At 33.7% G+C, this 20,518-nt stretch overlaps 1 protein-coding gene across 19 annotated transcripts in view; it reads right to left on the bottom strand.

Annotated features, from left to right (window-relative positions):
• Positions 1-20,518, bottom strand: part of shot (dystonin-like protein short stop) — an 852,754-nt gene that overhangs the window by 280,375 nt on the left and 551,861 nt on the right. For all 19 annotated transcript variants that reach the window (XM_017608278.1, XM_017607978.1, XM_017608395.1 and 16 more), the window contains one exon: positions 3,187-3,364. In XM_017608278.1, the coding sequence (XP_017463767.1) occupies positions 3,187-3,364 (178 nt within the window). The remainder of the gene's footprint in view (positions 1-3,186; positions 3,365-20,518) is intronic.

Raw genomic sequence — 20,518 nt, 5'->3', positions numbered from 1 at the left:
TTATTTATAAAAAATAACGTAGATTTAGACAGTTGTTTAATGTGACATTTTCAGAAAACTTTTGTATTCAAGCAGCTTTTTAAGTCTATGTATGTACTTATTTTTTTATGAAAGTATTATTTCTCGTTTCTAATTTTCTATAAAACTATTTGCAGTCATTAACCGACAAATAAGTTGTCAAAAACAACAACTTAAGCAATACCGCTATACGAAATAAAATTATTAGTGGCAAATCAAAATTTTGAAAAGTGCCGATTTTCACATTCGATAGTTGGGCATGGTAGCGACGAGATGTACGAGCATTTTTTTCTTAAGAGCTGCATTTTTAGTTTTTCTTGAGAGCCTTCACAAATAAAAAAAATTTCGAAATATGTACATATGTACATACATACGCAGTAATATAACTTGATTTCAAGAGAAACGAATTTTCATTGGGCACGTTCAGAAGGCGCAACAGCTCAGTAACTGGTGCGATTGCACCTTCTGAATGCGTTGTTGCGTACTTCTGATCAACTGAATAGTTGCGCGTTAGATGATCGTAATATTTTTCTGATCATTTGAGACAACATGATGGTGTGTACCTTTGAGAGTTGAATTTGACGGTTGCGCTCAACAGCTGCGCCTTCTGCACCTACCCATTGATAGCTTTTTTTTTTATAACACTGTGCGACAGCTCAAATCGGTATAGAGTAAAACCAAATGCAAGAGATAGTTTTTGAATTTCATTGAGTTTTTTTTTAATAAATACTAAAATTAGAGGTGTATGAATGGCGAAAGAAAAACTTTACCCGATTTTTTTAAATCGAAACTACATTTTTACATATGTACATATGTCCATGCATACATAAATATATTTCATATGAAATTGAAATTTTCACATCAATTTGCGCTATCTTCAAACCCATGGTTTCAATTAGTTGCGTTCCAGATAACTTCGTGTAAAAACCTGTAAAACTGTCAAATAACAAAATTACTGTCTTGAAAGAGAGGAGCAAGAGAGAAAAAATAAAAGTCACCTGGAACGCGAAAAACCACTTTTTCCTGTAACTACTTCCGTTTTTTTTTTTAATGTTAAGCGCCATGGAGACGAGCAAATATCTTTATCAACCGTCTCGCGTTTTGCTTGACAAAAAACAAGCGCACTTGCCTTCTGATCGTCGTGGTGAGCAAGTGCGCGGACAAGAAAAGGAAATTGCTGGTTGAATTAACGTGTTTATTTGAACGTTTGCGGGCAAGAACCGAGCCAATCTCACACATATGCAATGCTTGACGTATTTATTTGATTGTCTCCGTGGCGCTTAATGTTCTTTGCTATCTGTTTTTGTTTACAAATGCGACCCTGCCTATCGTTTGACACTTTTCATGAACTTGCAGGGAGAAAAACTTCGGACTAAAACCTGCTACTTCTGACTGAGAGAGAGAGCAAGTTACTCTCACAAAAGTAGTTTGACTTGCAGGGTTTTTGGCACCTGGAACGATTTCCTGCACAAAAAACCTGCAAATCGTGAGCATATGGAACGCAACTATTGTACGCATATCGTCAGGGTTTTCCCCACAACTTGGCGTTGCTGCAGTGAAACAACAGAGCAAGTGACGAGAAAAAATATATGCGGACACTTTTATATGTGTCTATGCACATACGTATCTATGCACATACATACATATTACTTAGGTATGTATATCAGCATTTTAGTTGAAAGTACGGTTTGCTCGTCGCTCTCTTCATCGCTCCACTACATTCCCGTCCTTAGTTTTATTCAGATACCACAAATGTATGTTTTCTCCGAAAATACTCAAGTACTACCAGTAGAGTATTCTACTGTCAAATAGCTTTTACTCGCAGGAGTTGCGGAAGGCAAAGTAAATACTCTACGCGTCTTGCTATTGATCGGTAGTTTACGTACGCTTGCAGAAACTGGTTTATGCTTACCCACACTTGACCCGAACGATGAGAGTAAAGGAGGGAAAGTATTTGCGCGGCGATCGGATGTCTTGTTAGGCCGTTTAAATGGAATTGCGCAGGAGTTTAGTACATAAGCATGCCTTGTAAAACTTTTTTTAAGTCAAATCTGTGTACATTCGGTTCTATTTTTGATCAGAAAAATTAAAATCATAGTATAACGATTAAAAATGATCGAAAAACTAAAAATCATAAAGTAACGATTAAAAATGATCGAAAAAATAAAAATCATAATATAACGATTAAAGATGATCGAAAAAATTTAAATCACAAAATAACGATTAAAAATGATCGAAAAAATTGAAATCATAAAATAACGATAATTTTTGATCGGAAAAATAAAAATCATAAAATAATTATTAAAAATGATTGAAAAAATTAAAATCAAAGAATAACGACTATTTTTGATTGAAAAAAATATAAATCATACAATAACGATTATACAATGATTTCCAAATAAAAATCCTTCTTGATAACGATTATTTTCGGTCCCTGGTATTTAAATTGATTAACACGGGGTGCAAATTTGCATATATTAAGAGAGGAAACTGGTTACCTTTTTTAAATTAAAAAAAAAAAAACATTTTTTTAGAGTGTAGTTAATTCGGCAAAGATTTGTTTTGTCTATTTCAATGACGAGCTGATGGCAATAGAATGCAAGTTTTGTTTGATATGGAGGGAAATGAATCGAGTTGGTACGGAACTATCCAGACTTATCTAGTTTGGCAATAATTGCCAATTGATCATTAGTAGAAGTAGTAGAAGTCATCTTGGTTTCAATGAACCTCATTTTACTGAAAGTACCGGACGACATACTACGGATGTGTGTGAATTGGTATCACTGATCGATGCTGATTGGCTATGATACTGAACTGATACGGTACTGATTTGTGAAGATAGATCTTAACTTTTATTATTATTACCAATCGATTACAACACATTATATGTACATACATACATATGTACTAGGGTTACAATGGCCGGCCAGATGAATTATGAATACTAATAAAGGCAAAATTTTTCCCCTGAAGAGGTTTTCCCATTTGAGTTTCAATATGGTTTCTCCTTAACTTTGATGCAAAATTACTCACGAGGCGTCGCGAAGCACGCCGGGTATTTGCTAGTGCACGTATATCTAAGAAAAGCCTTTGAAGGGCATTTTTCGACTTAGTCCGAGCCCTTATTGTTGGAAACAAAGGACAGATATTGCTAATAACAATACTTACATTGGAGTTTTGGATACTCTTGACAGGCTCCGACGTGAGCTTAAAGGCTGCTGTTTCGGTTTGCATGCACGGTCTACCTCGACTTGCCTGCGTGCGGTATTTTCCATAAACTCTTTGTGGTCTTCTATAAGCTTTTCCAACTGTGTAATGTTATCTGGTAGTTTCTCCTTTTCCAAATCTATTTAAATACAATTTTTTTTTAAACATATGTATAAAACGTATATAATATTTTCAAAAACTAAAAGACGCCAGTTTGATATTACATTCATATAAATACATACATACATATAACTTTTTAAGTTAATATTTTCCAATGCCAAAGCATCTTAGTGATGTATTAATACAGAATAATAGCGCCACCGCCAAGTGGTTAAAGGTGCGCTCCATTCCTAGACTACTACCAACCAAAAAACAAGTAGCAGTCATCTCTCGGCAGGCAATTTCTAACCTTCGAGTGTAATTAAAATCTTCCAGGGACCGTAAATAACAGTTACTTTTTTTCAGTAGCGAAACTTGGCCAGATATTTTTAAGTCGAAAATAAAAGTCCTTTCTTAATAGTAAACAAACCGCTTATCCAAATCAAACAGGTTTGGTATCAATGAAAGAGGACTAAAATAACTTTAAAACTGAAGTATTTAAACGAGGAAAGCCAGCAGAAAGCCAGCTATTAAAAAATATTTAAATAAAAAATGCTTTTTAATTGTCATAGAATAAACCTTGAGTCAGGTATATGCATTTCTTTTGTATTAAATTATAAAAAAAATGTAAATACAAGTGGTAGCTTTTCGATTTTTGTTTAAAAGCTATTTAAGTCCTCTTTCATTTGGTACCAAATTTGTTTAATTTGGATAAATGGTTTGTTTACTATCCGAATAGACTTTTATTTCGAACTTAAAAAATATCTGCCCAAGTTTAACTGTTGGAAAAAAGTAACTGTTATTTACGGTCCCTGAAATCTTCTAAAAAAATAATCAGCCGTTTGGAGGGGGATATACAGTCAGTACCAAATGTAAGTATACACCATGTTCTAATATAATATTAACACTTATTTTCAAGAAAAAATCTTTCCATTAATTATTTATGAAAATATAGATTATTCTATAACAACAACCTTCACACTTTATATAAAGTTCAAAAAAATTTAAAAAATTTTCATCAACATTTCAATATTATTATAAATTATTCTATAACATGCACCATATGAATCAAAGTTTTCCACTTTATATAAAGTTCACAAAAATTCAAACAATTTTCATCAAAATTTTTATTCGGAATTTCTAGAAAATTTTCGAGTATGCAATTTTAGTAAAACAACGTGCCAGTTCCAAGTCGCTAATTTTTCCGTTGATTTTTTATAATTTTGTTTTTTTTGTGGAGGGTGTTACGCGTTTTCTTCCATATAAAAATAGATTTTGATCACGCGTTATATGGAAGAAAACGCGCAATACCCTAAAAAAAAAATCTACAAAATCAACGGCAATTTTTAGCGACTTGAAACTGGCACTTTGTTTTACTAAAATTGAACGGGCTACAAAACTGCATACTCGAAAATTTTCGGGAAATTCTGAATAAAAAATTTGAAATTTTGATGAAAATTGTTTGAGTTTTTGTGAACTTTATATAAAGTGTGAAACTTTGATTTATATGGTGTATGTTATAGAATAATTTATATTCTATATATATATATATTTCAAAATTATTATAAATTATTCTATAACATGCACCATATGAATCAAAGTTTTCCACTTTATATAAAGTTCACAAAAATTCAAACAATTTTCATCAAAATTTTTATTCGGAATTTCTAGAAAATTTTCGAGTATGCAGTTTTGTAGCCCGTTCAATTTTAGTAAAACAACGTGCCAGTTCCAAGTCGCTAATTTTTCCGTTGATTTTTTATAATTTTTTTTTTGTGGAGGGTGTTACGCATTTTCTTCCATATAAAAATAGATTTTGATCACGCGTTATATGGAAGAAAACGCGCAATACCCTAAAAAAAAAATCTACAAAATCAACGGCAATTTTTAGCGACTTGAAACTGGCACTTTGTTTTACTAAAATTGAACGGGCTACAAAACTGCATACTCGAAAATTTTCGGGAAATTCTGAATAAAAAATTTGAAATTTTGATGAAAATTGTTTGAGTTTTTGTGAACTTTATATAAAGTGTGAAACTTTGATTTATATGGTGTATGTTATAGAATAATTTATATTTTCATAAATAATGAATGAAAACATTTTGTCATTAAAATAAGTGTGAATATTGTAATAGAACAAGGTGTACACTTACATTTGGCACTGACTGTACTGAGTTTTTGACAAATAATTACAAAAACATAAATCGTTTGTGACACAAACACGTAGAAAATTCATTCTCATGAATAGGCGGTAGGGGCTATATGCCATTGTTAGATTTTATTGCCAGGATAAAGCAGAATTGTAAAGTAACCAAGTAACTCAATTATGATGTTGTTTTGGTTCTAAGAACCAAAATTTTGAAAAATCTCATGTCCGTAGCCTTGCTTCTATTAAATTGTGTCAACTGTTTGTTAAAATGTATTCAATGTTACTATTCATCATAATTCATATTTGCTTTTAGGTCAAATGACTGCCCGGTAATCTACAGTGACTCAAAAAATTACCACGTGTTGATTTTTTTTAATATCCGTAATGTTTTTCGAGCTCAATTTTTTTTGTTATTTTTCTATAAAAATATCTTCCAAGCTTTACCCAAAAACATATCAATCACAGATTCAAACTTGCACTTCATTAGACTGAAATTGTATGAGCTATAAAACTGCATACCCAAAATTGTCTTAAAGATTCAGAGTAAAAAGTTGAAATTTTGATGAAAAAAAACTTTCCTAAATTTTTTATAAAGTATGAAACAGTTATTTATATGGTTTTGAAAAAAGCTTGGACGGTATTTTTATAGAAAAATAACAGGAAATATTGCTCGGAAAACAGTACGAATATTTAAAAAAATCTACACGTGGTCATTTGTTGGAGTGACTGTATTAATCCTCAATACAGCTAGTCATGATGACATGGCTTCAAAGGTAGTTGAAATATTTCTATATTTGTAAATTAAATTATACATACCGAGATCGAAAGACGTAAGCGACATTTTTTCAAAATTTTAGTTTTGATGCAGAAATGTATCTAAATTCTCTAGGAACATTTCTGCATCAAAAGGAAAATTTTGAAAAAATCTCGGTTACGTCGTTTTGGCTGCTTAATGTGTAAGGGCCACCTGCAGAACTTCAAAAAATATAAGTAACAACATACACACATACAGTCATGAGGCACACGACATTTTGACCAGTTCTGACTACTTTTGTTTTGGGTGTTTAATATTTATCTATATATATAAAAATGTTTTCCGTATGACGGCGATGCCTGACCAAACGGCTGAACCGATTTCACTTCTGTAAAAAGTACATTTTGCACCTTCTGTGTGGAAGGTTTTTCGATTCAAGAAAAATTGAAACTTTTTGTTGTTGTTGCTGAAAAATGAAGAGTGTTGAGACGCCACGATTTCACAATTTGGAGTTTTCCGTATATTGTATGTCACCAAACGGCTAGACCGATTTCGTTCATATTTATATATCAGGACCTTGCAAATAAATATTTCTACCAAAAATTTGCATGCTAGGTGGCGCTGGGGTCGGGATATTCCTGAAAATTGCATTTACTTGCCGATTTGGCTAATATTTAGAGCGTATATTAGCCAATTGAAAACAAATATTGGGCCTAAAATGTACACGATAGGCGGCATTGTGGACGAGATANATAAAAATACAATCGCCGTTCGGAGTCGGCGTAAAACTGTAGGTCCCTCCGCTTTGTGTGACAACATCAAGGCGCACGCCACAAGTCGGAGGAGAAGCTCGGCCAAACACTAACATACGTGTAAGCGCCAATCTATTCTATATTCTATTCTATTCTATGTATGTGCCAGGTTGCAGCCTAAACGGACGACCAGAATCGAACAAAATTTTGACAGAGTATTGCCATCACACCTGGGCCTATAATAGGGTAAAAAAATTGGGATCCGATAAGGGGGCGTGCCACCTCTCATAAATGTCTACGAAAACAAGAAACCACAATGCAAACTTTATGCCCCCTTAGCTTTAATGTGAGGACTGAAATTGTTTTGATGATTTCATTATTTCCTTTAAGTTTATTGGTAGCTTTGACAATTTTACCCTGAAATCGTTTGACGCTGAACGCTTGCTGGTGTATTTGTTTTTAACCGACTTCACAAAAAGAATAAGGAACAAGGTTCGTCGGAACATTTTTTTATTATTTTTTTTTATGTATGTTACCGCATAACTTTTGACCACGTTAACCGATTACTATAATTATTTTTTAAAGGAAAGGTGTTACCTGAGAGGTGGTCTAATTTGGTTTAAATCCGATCATTGGATCATGAATAGATTAACGATAATCTTAAATTTTTACATGGGAATTGAAATCGGTTTTGTTTGTTTTTTAGCTTAAAAATTACTTGTTTATGTAAGCATTTGTTGAAAATGCAGTCTCACATAGAAATGTAAAAGTAAGGCTCCTATTATGAGTTGCATTCGACTGTGGTCGAAAGTGCTGATCGAACGAATTTTCATTTGGTATTATGACCACGTTAACCGATTACTATAATTATTTTTTAAAGGAAAGGTGTTACCTGAGAGGTGGTCTAATTTGGTTTAAATCCGATCATTGGATCATGAATAGATTAACGATAATCTTAAATTTTTACATGGGAATTGAAATCGGTTTTGTTTGTTTTTTAGCTTAAAAATTACTTGTTTATGTAAGCATTTGTTGAAAATGCAGTCTCACATAGAAATGTAAAAGTAAGGCTCCTATTATGAGTTGCATTCGACTGTGGTCGAAAGTGCTGATCGAACGAATTTTCATTTGGTATTATGACGCTCATTCGATGAAGAATAGCGCTATTGTGAATATCGCTCGGTTAGGTTGATTACAATAGTATATTTTTCACCGCTGACAAGTTTTGTTTACAAATCAAGCAAACTAAATAGTGTGCTTATACATATGTATGTAAATTTGTGCAAATTAAAATGAAAGAAAAAAGAAAGCGAGTTCATGAAAACGTGGTAAAAATGAGTACAACGGAGTTCTGGTTCAACGATTCGTCAGAGGATGAAAGCTTGGTAAACTGGCCAGGAGTAGAAAATGTTTAAGAGGGTTTAAGTGTAGTCTTTCGAATATATTTTGACATAAAATATATTTAAGAAATTTTTCTACAGATTTATTAAAAACTTCCGACTGTCTAAAGAGGACTGAGCCAAATCTATTTAAAATATTTTAAAACTATCAACAGCTTACGATTTTGTTCTCAGAGACCGTACCAACTGAGTATTGGGAGTTTCTTTCACAAGTAAAACCAGCCTTTTGAGCTCGTGTTTAATATTCACGTCGTTAGAACTGCATTAAATTAATAAAAATTGTTTAAAATTAGTATCTAGCCGCCATAAAGTAAAAAACAAATGCAAAATCATAAATTTTTCACAATTTTCTAACACTTCGCTACACCATCGAAAGCAAAATTCTGTTCGACAGAAAATTTCGACACGGTTGCATAGCTCATGATTTCACTTTCGATGTTCGATCTTCGATAACCAGCGAAGATCGAAAATCGAATGCAACTCATAATAAGGGCCTAAAAGTCACTAGTATTTTTAATGCAATCTTGCCAACAGCATTGTTTTCTGCATACATCCAGAACTCTATTGACTCCCTTCGTAGTATTTAATAATCAAAGTGCTGTCTTCAAGGTTTTCAATTGGTCATCGCAGTAGGTTTACTTTTCGGGCCACATGAAAACAGGTTTTACAGTTACAATTTTTACAGCCAATTTCACGAAAGCAATTTAAGTGATAAATGATTTTGATTTTTTGAAGTTTATATGGAAATTGCTACTGAAACCGGCTGTTATCAATTTTTTTAGCGTTAACTTCGAATGTACATACGTTTTTCTGATGACTTTGTTTATTTATGGAGTTTTCATGCAAATTGCTGGAAATTCTAAAATATACATGTCACCAATAAAAAAAATATCGCCGTGCTAGAAAAAACCAGAGATGTATTTTAATTTCCCAAGCCTCTGTTATCTTCGCAGCGTCATCCAATACGGGTTTTTAATCTAGTGGCGGCATCTTCCCAGTCGCCAGGGAATATCGAGGGATCATACAGTGACTTCTCGTGGCGTTTTCTGCCTCTTGCTTCATCTTAGACATCGCTTCTTTCGGTTTTCCAAACCACCGCAAATATCAGCACACTTGCTCCTTTTCTAACCATTGTTCTGTACAAATTTGTCAATAGCTTTAAAAATTTCGTAGCTAGTGGCGTAAGTCTGAAGTACTTCGTTCTTCTTCGATTTGCATTGCGAATTGGTACCTCACTAACACGAGAAGACTGCCTCTAAAATCGTGTTGATTCGCGCTTTGACAGTGTGATTGCGAAGTTCCAAAGAATTAGTAATATATACACGCTCGCGCAGCTGCTGCGCTTGTTACGAGAACAGCCCAGCCAGCAAACCATCCGAAAATTAATCCGAAAACGGGAAGAAAACTCGGATTAGGTCTACAAAAGTACCGAAAGTGGTTGTGAAAAGGGTACGTTTTCGGCTATTTTTCTGAAAATTTTCTGATTCAATTTTAGGTTGACAGAACGTACTGGGAAACTACGCTTAAGAGCTTTGCTGCAAGCTATTTGTGTTATGTATGGGGTTTGACGAGCCGCTGAAGGTAATTTTAACCCTTAATTAGGCGCATAAAGAAAATCACACAATTGAGTAGTCCAGTTGCAAACAGCGTTATGTGATTTCATAATAGAAAGCCATAAATTTGAAAAAAAACGACTACGACAACAAGTAACATTTAAATGGAATATTTTGTATTATTACCTGAAAATTTGAATAAATAAGAGATTATAAAAGTATAACATAACATAACATGACAGGTCTGTACGACCTAAAGCAGTTTTCTAAGTTCATCAGAAGATGGCTACTTTTGAAAGTTTATAAATAAGTATGATAGCGACTTTTGGAAGAAGAGTTAACATTTGATGCTATTTTTTCTGAATATAAAAATATTTTGCACTGTGTTGTTAGTGGACATGAAACTACTTTAAATACTGGTACGTAATCCACCAAAAACTAAGAACCCAAAAAATTTTACATAGCGCACTTTGCAAGTGGGCTACTCAATCAGTCGCATGGGGCTCCGGGACCCCAATAAAAGTGTTGGAAAAAAAAGAGTTTTCAAAATGTAAAAAACGAAGTGAATTTAGCCCGCACCACTAGTATATTCTAGCCACTAGCGGCACCCCCGTCATACGCGTCACCCACTTTGGGAAGGCCTGGTCTAGCTCATTATACATATAACATTGTGCGATAGTAAATTTTACACACAAAAATTTATATATTCGCAAAACAATGGGCCAAATATAGTAAAATTGCGTTTTTAGTTTTTCACACTGACGTCAGTAATTTACAAATGATTTAAAAAACTCAGTGAAATGTGCTTAGAGAAGAAGCATAGTTATCAAATTAAATAGGAAATTCTCTAGAATTTAAGCAGATTCAATTTATTGGTGCATAAGGACTGAAAAGTATTGAAAATTTGCTTTTAAAATTTTATCTTTGAAATTTCGCAATATATGTTTTTGAAAAAATTATTAATTACACTGGTCTACAAGGGTTTTGCGAATAAGACGGGACCTGGTGTTTCCGAACGGATTTTTCGTGCTGAACACGAATCTGGGGTCCAAAACTTCCCATCACGTCACGTTTTCGAGAAAAAAGGGGTTGAAACCCCTAAAAACAGCGTTTTTGGCCATTTTTGAAAAATTGTAGAGCTGAACCCTGACGTGCTACAAACTTTGTATATGTCAGAAATTAAAGGCTAAATCGTGCCCTTTCGAATGAGCCCTATGCCGAATTAATCGCATGCACCCTTAGATCAGGGGGTGTATTTGTGTCTAGGAGTCCAATTTTTATATCCACCATATTCGACCCGTCATCTTAAATTTTTAAAATCTAACTGCAGATTCGTAATCAGCGACTTTTAATATAGTTAAAACCTTGGCATTATTAATTTTCTATGATCGTTTAAGATTAAATTCTTTCTGTGATCAATTTTTCCTGCACCCCTAAACACAAATACACCCCCTGCTTTAAGGGTGCACGCGATCAATTCGGCATAGGGCTCATTCGAAAGGGCACGGTTTAGCCTTTAATTTCTGATATATGCAAAATTTGTACCACGTCAGGGTTCAGCTCTATAATTTTTCGAAAATGGCCAAAAACGCTGTTTTTAGGGGTTTCAACCCCTTTTTTCTCGAAAACGTGACGTGATGGGACATTTTTGACCCCGGATTCGTGTTCAGCACGAAAAATCCGTTCAGAAACACCAGGGCCCGTCTTATTCGCAGAAAAAAAGTTGAAATTTGTAGACCAGTGTTATTATAAGGACTGATATAAACTCGATAACATCCTCGAATTTCGTCCTTCTAACTTTATCAGCTTAAAAAATTACCTATTCGTCCTTGTGAATCCAATAACTTTAAATTTTTTTTATTCTAAAGAAATTTCTTTTTTCATTTGGTACCTATATTTTTATTCTACATTGCATTGCATTTTTTAAATAATTTTTGGAATTAATCACATATTTGATATTATAGAGTCCTTTAAAATAAATCCTGACGTCAGAGAGAAAAAATAAAAACGCCACTTTAAATAAAAAGTAGGTTTCAAACCCATTTATTTTTATTTATTTTGTGGAAGGAGGGCTTCTCAAACAATATAGAGCAATTTTTCGATTTAAGTAGTTGAAAAGTTATGAATATCTAAATCCCGGGACCAATCACGGGATCCCGGGATTGTGATAACGACATGCCCGAAAATCCCGGGATCGTAAAAAGCGAAAAAATTAACATCCCTACTGTGTACTGAAAATATTCGAGAGTTATGTTCATACCCAAGGCAGGTAAAGCCAACCCTCTATACTAATAGTTTAACTTCATTCCTCCTAAAACTCTTCGAGAAAATTCTGGACACACACGTAAGAGGCAGCGTAGGCAGGAAGCCTATCCAAAGCGAAACACTAGTCAAGAGGAAGATCGACAGAGTGCATTGCATGCTGTAGTAACGAGTACATAAAAAATGCTGGAACACAAGGATTACGCTATTGGTGTGTTCTTAGACATCGGCGGAGCTTTTAACAACATATCAAGAGAAGCCATTATAGGTAGCCTACAAGCAAACGTGGAACATGCTATTCGTCTATGAATAAAAAACCCTTTAGGCTGTAGACGAATTAGAGCAGAATGGGGTGACGCCAGGCTAACTAAGCAATCGGTAAAGGACACACCACAGGGTGGGGTGCTCTCACCGCTCCTACGGCTGCTTATGATAAACGACCTACGGCTGTGCACCCAAACTAGTTGCATATGCCGATGGCATTGCAGTAATGGTGACCAGATAATACCTAGATACCATAAGTGATATAATGAATGGAGCTCTCAATACTATACACCAATGGACTACTCGCGCAGGTTTAAGGAATAATGCAGACAAAACGGACATGCTGCTTTTTACAAGAAAGCACAACATTCCTGCGTGGAAGATTCCTAATCTGAACTCAAACCAAAAGACCACACCAAGCACCTTGGAGTAATCCTGGACCGCAAACTGCTGTGGAGGTACAATGTGGAGGACTGAGTGAAGAAAGCGAGTAATGCTCTCTACGCATGCAAAAAGATGCTAGATACTACTTGGGGCAATCAAACATTCCGGGCCGCTCGAGGTGGAGAGTACCTTCCTGAGCCTAGAACCGTCTGATATAGATTGCACCCACAGCAAAAGCTCCTTAGCGAGGATCTCTTGCTTTTATTTAATAGTTTTCTGTAATCTATTTTTCCCACTGCATATAACTTCTTGAATATTTAGCAAGATTCTGGAGTTCGACAAGATTTACGGGCCTAATTATATCTGAGCACCACCTGGTTTAAAACTTAAAAAAATAATGCAGATGTTTGTCGGATTAATGGTTTATTTTTTTACCTAGACTTTATGGTTGGATTCTGGAATCCGGGTGAAATGAATTTGGAAATGAAAATAACACATAGTGAAGTTCATTTCGGTGTTCTGAAATATCTGTTCATTAAAAAGTTTAAAGCTCGCGGCAGTCAATTTAGCAAACGCAAATATCTTTCAGAAAATTAAAAGCAAAAATTGTAATTTTTAAATACTTTTGTTTATTTTATTAAAAAAAGGTCATTCCGTTAATCAAACAAACCAACTGCTCACGGTGGTACCTGATCAGTTCTTGTTTGCTTATGTAGCCGCACTCTAAACAAAAGCACAGGCTCGGCTGTGACGCCTACGTCCACATACACATTCGACGATTGCATCCAAGCACAATGCTTCAGCAACCACAAAGGCGACCAAGTACGTCCGCTTGAGTACATTTTAATACACACATACACTGGCCGTCAAAAATGGATGGATACTGTTTTGTTTTTAATATTTACAATGTTTTTTAAGCTAAAATTTTTTGTTATCTTTTATAATATAGATCATGCTTTAACCAAAACCTTTAAAATCAAGCTTTCAAACTTTATAAAGAACTAATAAAAATTCCTCAATTTTTTTTTTTAATTTTAGATTTTATAAAATTTTTTGGTTGCAATTACAAGGATTATGGAAATTGAGTGAAATTGGTCTAAATTTTTAGCGGCTAAAACGGATCCACAGTTTTGCATATAAGCCTGAATTTCTTGTGGAAGAAAATGCGCAGGACCGTTTGCAAAAAAAATCAAAAAGTCAACCCTAGTGGTTATAAACTGCATGAAAAAAATCGCAAACGCAGCCATCAAAATAAAAAAGTAAAAAGCAATGCGAATTTAGCCGCTTTAAATTTCCAAAGCTCAAATTTTTAATGAAAAGTTCTGGAATTTTTTACAAATTCTGTGATTCTTATTATTTGAAACTGTTTAGAATTTTTCTTAATACGCAGTTTTTCAAATTTTAGTATAAAAAAGTGAGTTTGAAGTAGCTAGGTAGATGTTGATTTTTACCAATTCTTGGTTCACGCATTTTCTTCCAAACAACGTATGTTCGAAAATTTTTTTGTATGGAGAAAATCCGCAAACCTTCTAAAAAATTTCCAAAAATCAATAGTAAGTCCTAGCTACCTAAAATTTGCACTTTATTAAAATCAAATTGAATGGGCTGCAATGCAAAACTGCATACTATTCAGGGAACAGATTTCTAGGACCTAAAATCTTATAAAAAAACGCAAAATAAAATAACGAAATAGGATAGAAAAGGTAAAATAAAATAGCGAATTAGGCAGGAAAAGGCATTAGAACTCGCAAAAAAGGCAAAAGGCACTAAAAAAAGACAAAAACCGACAAATAATCAAAAAAAAAAACATTTACTTTAGAAATGTTTATTTTACAAGTAAAAAGAGAAAAACTATGAATTAGTTTACTTCAAGAAAAATCAATTCTAAACAGGAGGTTTAAAATTTGTTTAACCATCTTTTCAATTAACTTATCCCCTGTGATCAATTTGAGATTTTAAACAGGGGGAAACCCCTTACATGTAGTTTTTAAATGAAGCACTTTCAAAACAATTTCGATTCATACCCATTTTGTTATAATTCATTTAAATTATTGAATAGTTTGAATTTAACGTTTTAAGCAGTTGGCAACCTTTTTAAAACTCTTTCTTCTGTCACTCGTATTGTGATACATATTCAAACAAATTTCGCCCCCTTTTACGAATCCGGGAAAACTTCACACAAACCATCTGCATGATAGCCTGAATATGCCGTATAAATTTGATTGAATTCGGTGAAGCCGTTCTCAAGTTATAAGCTCACACCAAAAACGTGTACTTATTTTTATACATAAGATACATATGCCACAAACCATCTGCATGATAGCCTGAATATGCCGTATAAATTTGATTGAATTCGGTGAAGCCGTTCTCAAGTTATAAGCTCACACCAAAAACGTGTACTTATTTTTATACATAAGATACATATGCCACAAACCATCTGCATGATAGCCTGAATATGCCGTATAAATTTGATTGAATTCGGTGAAGCCGTTCTCAAGTTATAAGCTCACACCAAAAACGTGTACTTATTTTTATACATAAGATACATATGCCACAAACCATCTGCATGATAGCCTGAATATGCCGTATAAATTTGATTGAATTCGGTGAAGCCGTTCTCAAGTTATAAGCTCACACCAAAAACGTGTACTTATTTTTATACATAAGATACATATGCCACGCCCCCTTTTCCAAATTTTGAATTCGGTGAAGCCTTTCTCAAGTTATAAGCTAACTCACTAATCTTATATATAAAAATAAGTGCACGTTTTTGGTGTGACCTCATAACTTGAGAACGGCTTCACCGAATTCAACCAAATTTATGTGGCATATTCGATCTATCATGCAGATGGTTTATGCGAAGTTTGCCCGAATTCGGAAAAGGGGGCGTGGCACCACCCATACTAACTAAAATATAAAAATAAGTGAACGTTTTTGGTGTGACCATATAACTTGAGAACGGCTTCACCGAATTCAACCAAATTTATGCGACATATTCGACATAATACCATCACAAAAAAGAGCCGCCACGTGGCGCTGAAGTCATTAAGAATAATCACCATGTTAGAAAAGGTGCCGTGAAAGTCATATTATCGACCTGTTGTTGGTATATTGAACTCTTGTGTATTACGTTTGGCCCAATGGATGTGATTTGCCAGTATTATTATGCCGAGCCCTAACCGCCGAAATAACGTAAGCGACATTTTTTTTTTAATATTTTTTTTTGATGCAGAAATGCATCTAGATGCTCTAGAAATATTTCTGTATCAAAAAGAAAATTTTGAAAAAATGTCGCTTACGTTATTTTGGCGGTTAGGGCTCGATGTGTTAAAGCTTCATTCGGAGACACCAGGGTTGAGTTGTGTGAGGGATAAGTCTCAAATCCCAACCGCTCGGGATGGCGTTGTCACAATCCCGGGATCTCGGGATTAGTCCCGGGATTTCGATATTCATTACTTTTCAACAACTTGAATCGAAAAAAATGCTTCTATATTGTTTGAGAAGCTCTCCTATCATGAAATAAATAATAAATAAATCGGTTTGAAACCATGGTACAATAATTACAGGTATTGTCTTCCCAGAGAGCGCATATTCCGGTCTGCATTATTTAAAAAATATCATTGTTGCCCACACTAAAACGTTTACTGCTGGAAATATCCCTTTTTCCATGCCCTATATATGTTCACGTATTTTTTGAACAAACCATCTTACAGAGAACTTATTCAATTTGCAATAGCCGGAAAAAAAACATTTGCTTGTAAACAAATTCAAAATTTGTATAGCTCACTTAATTTCAAACGTTTTTTTCTTTTGTTTTGAAAAATTATAAAAGTTAAATTGAGCAAGAACAAAAAGCAAAGCCAAATAAAAGTAAAAGAATCAACATTGAATTGCGTCAAAATGAAAATAAGGGAGCCCGAATTTCGATGTGAAGCAAAACTCTCTAGGAAGGAAATACCTGTAATTATTGTACCATGGTTTGAAACCTACTTTTTTATTTAAAGTGGCATCTTTATTTTTTCTCTCTGACCACAGGATTTATTGTAATTTCAAAGATATGATTAATTCCAAAAATTATTAAAAAATTCAATGCAATGTAGAATAAAAATATGGGTAACAAATGCAATAGGCAATTTCTTTAAAATCTGAAAAATTTATATTTTTTGGATTCACCAAGACGAATAGGTAATTTTTAAGCTGACAAAGTTAGAAGAACGTAATTCGAACAAATATTGCGAATTTTCAAGGATAAAATTTTAAAATTACATTTTCAATATTTACCAGCCCTTCTGCACTAGAAACTTGAATATGTTTAAATGCTACAGGATATCCTCATTAATTTTATAATCATACTTCTTCTCTAAGCACATTTCTCTGAATTTTTTAAATCATTTTTGAATTACTGATGTCAGAGTGAAAAACTAAAAACGCAATTTTACTATATTTGGCCCATGGTTTCGCGAATATATTGATATTTGTGTTTAAAATTTACTATCGCTCGGTGTTATATGTACAATGAGCTAGACATTTATAAAAAACTATTAATCCTTACTAATATTATAAATCCGAAAGTGAGTTTGTTTGTTTGCTACGCTTTCACGCTTTAACTACTCAACCGATCATCATGAAATTTTGTACACTCCTGTCATTTAGGTCAGCTTAAAATATAGGATACATTTAATTTCGATTAGACAAGGGGGCGTGGCACCTCCCATACAAACGGAAATTTTCATACTGCATTTCTCAGGAAATATTTTTGGTAGATTACTGGAACTTGGTATGGAGGTATATAAAATCATTCTGTACTCAGGGATGAGGGCTGCCACCTTTTAAAAAAATCAAATTCAACTTTAATTAAGAGTTTTTTATTTGAAAGTTATATTAAAAAAATTTATGCCAAGAGGCTTAAAAATTCTGTCGTTTGAATATATTTTTAAAAGGGTTGCCACCTATTTGAAAAGTAAAATTTAAATTAACTATACGCAAGCCATCTGAAGAATTAAAATATGGTTGTCAAACAAAATATTGTTAAGAAACCTTTAGTTTTAAAGTTTTGAATAATATTGAAGTCTTTAACAAGGATTGCCACCTTTTGAAAAATTCAACTGAATTAGTTTAAATGAAATATTATAATACCAGCAGACTCGGCGAACTTCCTCCCGCACAAAATAATTTTTTTTTTTTAACTTTTTGGTTCAATATTTTCACCAACAATTCACGTTTACGATTTCCATTGGCTCGCTCATCGGCAAAGATTATGTTTTGGTGGTCGTTTTCCGTCTTAATTAACCTAACGAAAGCGTTATGTCCGCGATGAAGTTCTTGAAATTCTCTAATTGTGTAACATTTCATAGAACGGTTAATCTCACAACGAAATATATTTGAAGAACATTTCCTCTTCACTCCCTGGCGGCAACAATGATTCGGTTCTATAGTAAATCTGTCCAAGAAACTTTATAGTATAGGTGGTGGCAATTTCAAAATGGATGCGTATAATTGTTCTACAGAAATCCAATATACATAGACTTATTTCAGACGAAATACCTTAAAAGTAAGTTTCACGAAAGAAATTTAAGTGAACAAATTTTTTTTTTTACGTGAATTTATGGTTGGCGATGGTCTTGGCGGTTGATTTATCGGTGGTGATTTGAGATTTACCCCTGCACAACTCAACCCTGGTGTCTCCGAATGAAGCTTTAAGGCATAACAATACTGGGAAAAGTCACATACATTGGGCCAATCGTAACACATAAAAATTCGATATACTCAATGGTGCAACAGGTTTATTTATTCTGACATTCACGGCACCTTTTTCTAACTTGGCGATTATTCGTAATGACGCCAGCGCCACGTGGCACTCTTTTCTGCAATAGTATTGCCTTTACTATTACCAATACATATTTTGAATATTGGCCAAAGTGGATCATTAATAAGATTTTTAGTAATAACTTAACTCCAGTGCCAACTGGCGGGTGAATTTGTGTATCTACTCTATCCAGAGTTACTCAAAAACACAAACAAAAATCTTCGTTAAAATCCGTCCGAGCATTAAGGAAGATTTCACTCGCAAACACACCTACAGATGAACTATAATAGACCGTGTTTCTCCATGAGTATAAGATTGATTTCATATATCTCCACACCAAGTTCCAGTGTTCTACCATGAACATTTCCAGAGATATTCGGTATAAAAAATTCGGTTTTTATGGGAGGTTCCACGCCCCCTCTATATATATAAAATTTTTTTCGCCTATAATAATTCTTGGGACGTCTGAATCAGGTGTCGGAAATTTCTCGAGCTTTGCGAACACAAAAAAACGGCTTTCCAAATCTATATTGGTATAGATTGGTATGAATCGAAATAGTTTTGAATATGTATCACAATATGAGTGTTAGACGAAAGAGGTTTAAAAAGGTTGCCAACTGTTTAAAAGGTTAAATTCAAACTATTCAATAATTTAAATGAATTACTACAATACGGGAATCAATCAAAATGATTTTAAAGGGCTTAATTTCCAAACTACATGTAAAGGATTTCCATCTGTTTAAAATCTCAATTGAGTTGAAAAAGTATGACAAGTGAGAAGTTTAAGAAAGTTTTAGTGTGAAAATATTTTGAAGATGGTTAAACAAATTTTAAACCTGTTTTTGAATTGAGTTTTCTTGAAATAAATTTTACTCAATGTAGCACGCAAAAATTTCATACACTCAGCGAAGCTGGTGAGGCGATCTCGTTATTAAATAAAAAAAGAAATATAGCCAATACTGGTCAAGAAAAGGAGTTTCTATTATTGCCATCAGTGCAAATTACAAATCCCGAAAATATCGGGATTACTTGCCAAGACCTTAACATTCCTAGCTGGAACCATTGCGAGTAATAAAAAAAAAAATAGATTTTCACTTAAATTGCTTTCGTGAAACTTACTTTTAAGGTATTTCGTCTGAAATAAGTCTATTTATTTATACTGGACTTCTGTAGAACAATTACACGCACCCATTTTGAAAGTGCCACTAACAATACTATAAAGTTTCTGGGACAGATTCACTATACAACCGGATCATTGTTGCCGCGAGGAAATGAAGGGGAAATGTTCTTTAAATCTATTTCGTTATGAGATTAACCGTTCTATGAAATGCTGCACAATTAGAGAATTTCAAGAACTTCTTCACGGTTATTTAAAACGGCCAACGACTCCCAAACCATAATCTTAGCCGATAACCATGACAATGGAATCGTGAACGTGAATTGTTGGTGAAAATGTTCGACCAAAATGTTTCATTGAAAAAATTAATTTTGGGCGGGACGAAATTCGCCGGGTCTGCTATTTAGTATTATAATATTTCGTTTGAACCAATTGAATTTAATTTTTAAAAAGGTGGCAACCCTTGTGAAAGACTTCAATATTATTCAAAACTTTCAAACTAAAGGTTTCTTAATGATATATCGTTTGACAACCATATTTTAATTCTTAGATAGCTTGCGTATAATTAATTTAAATTTGACTTTTCAAACAGGTGGCAACCCTTTTGAAAATATATTCAAACTACAGCTTTTTTAAGCCTCTTGACATCATTTTTTTAATATAATTTTCAAATAAATAACACCCTTAATGAAAGTTGAATTTGATCTGGGTAGATAATGATTTTATATATCTCCATACCAAGTTCCAGTAATC

Source organism: Rhagoletis zephyria, unplaced genomic scaffold, assembly GCF_001687245.7.
Source record: "Rhagoletis zephyria isolate East Lansing unplaced genomic scaffold, Rhagoletis_zephyria_1.1 Rzeph_scaffold_00007, whole genome shotgun sequence".
NCBI classification, from domain to species: domain Eukaryota; kingdom Metazoa; phylum Arthropoda; class Insecta; order Diptera; family Tephritidae; genus Rhagoletis; species Rhagoletis zephyria.
Note: the sequence above shows the minus strand (reverse complement) of the source record. Positions and strands in the feature narration are given on the sequence as shown.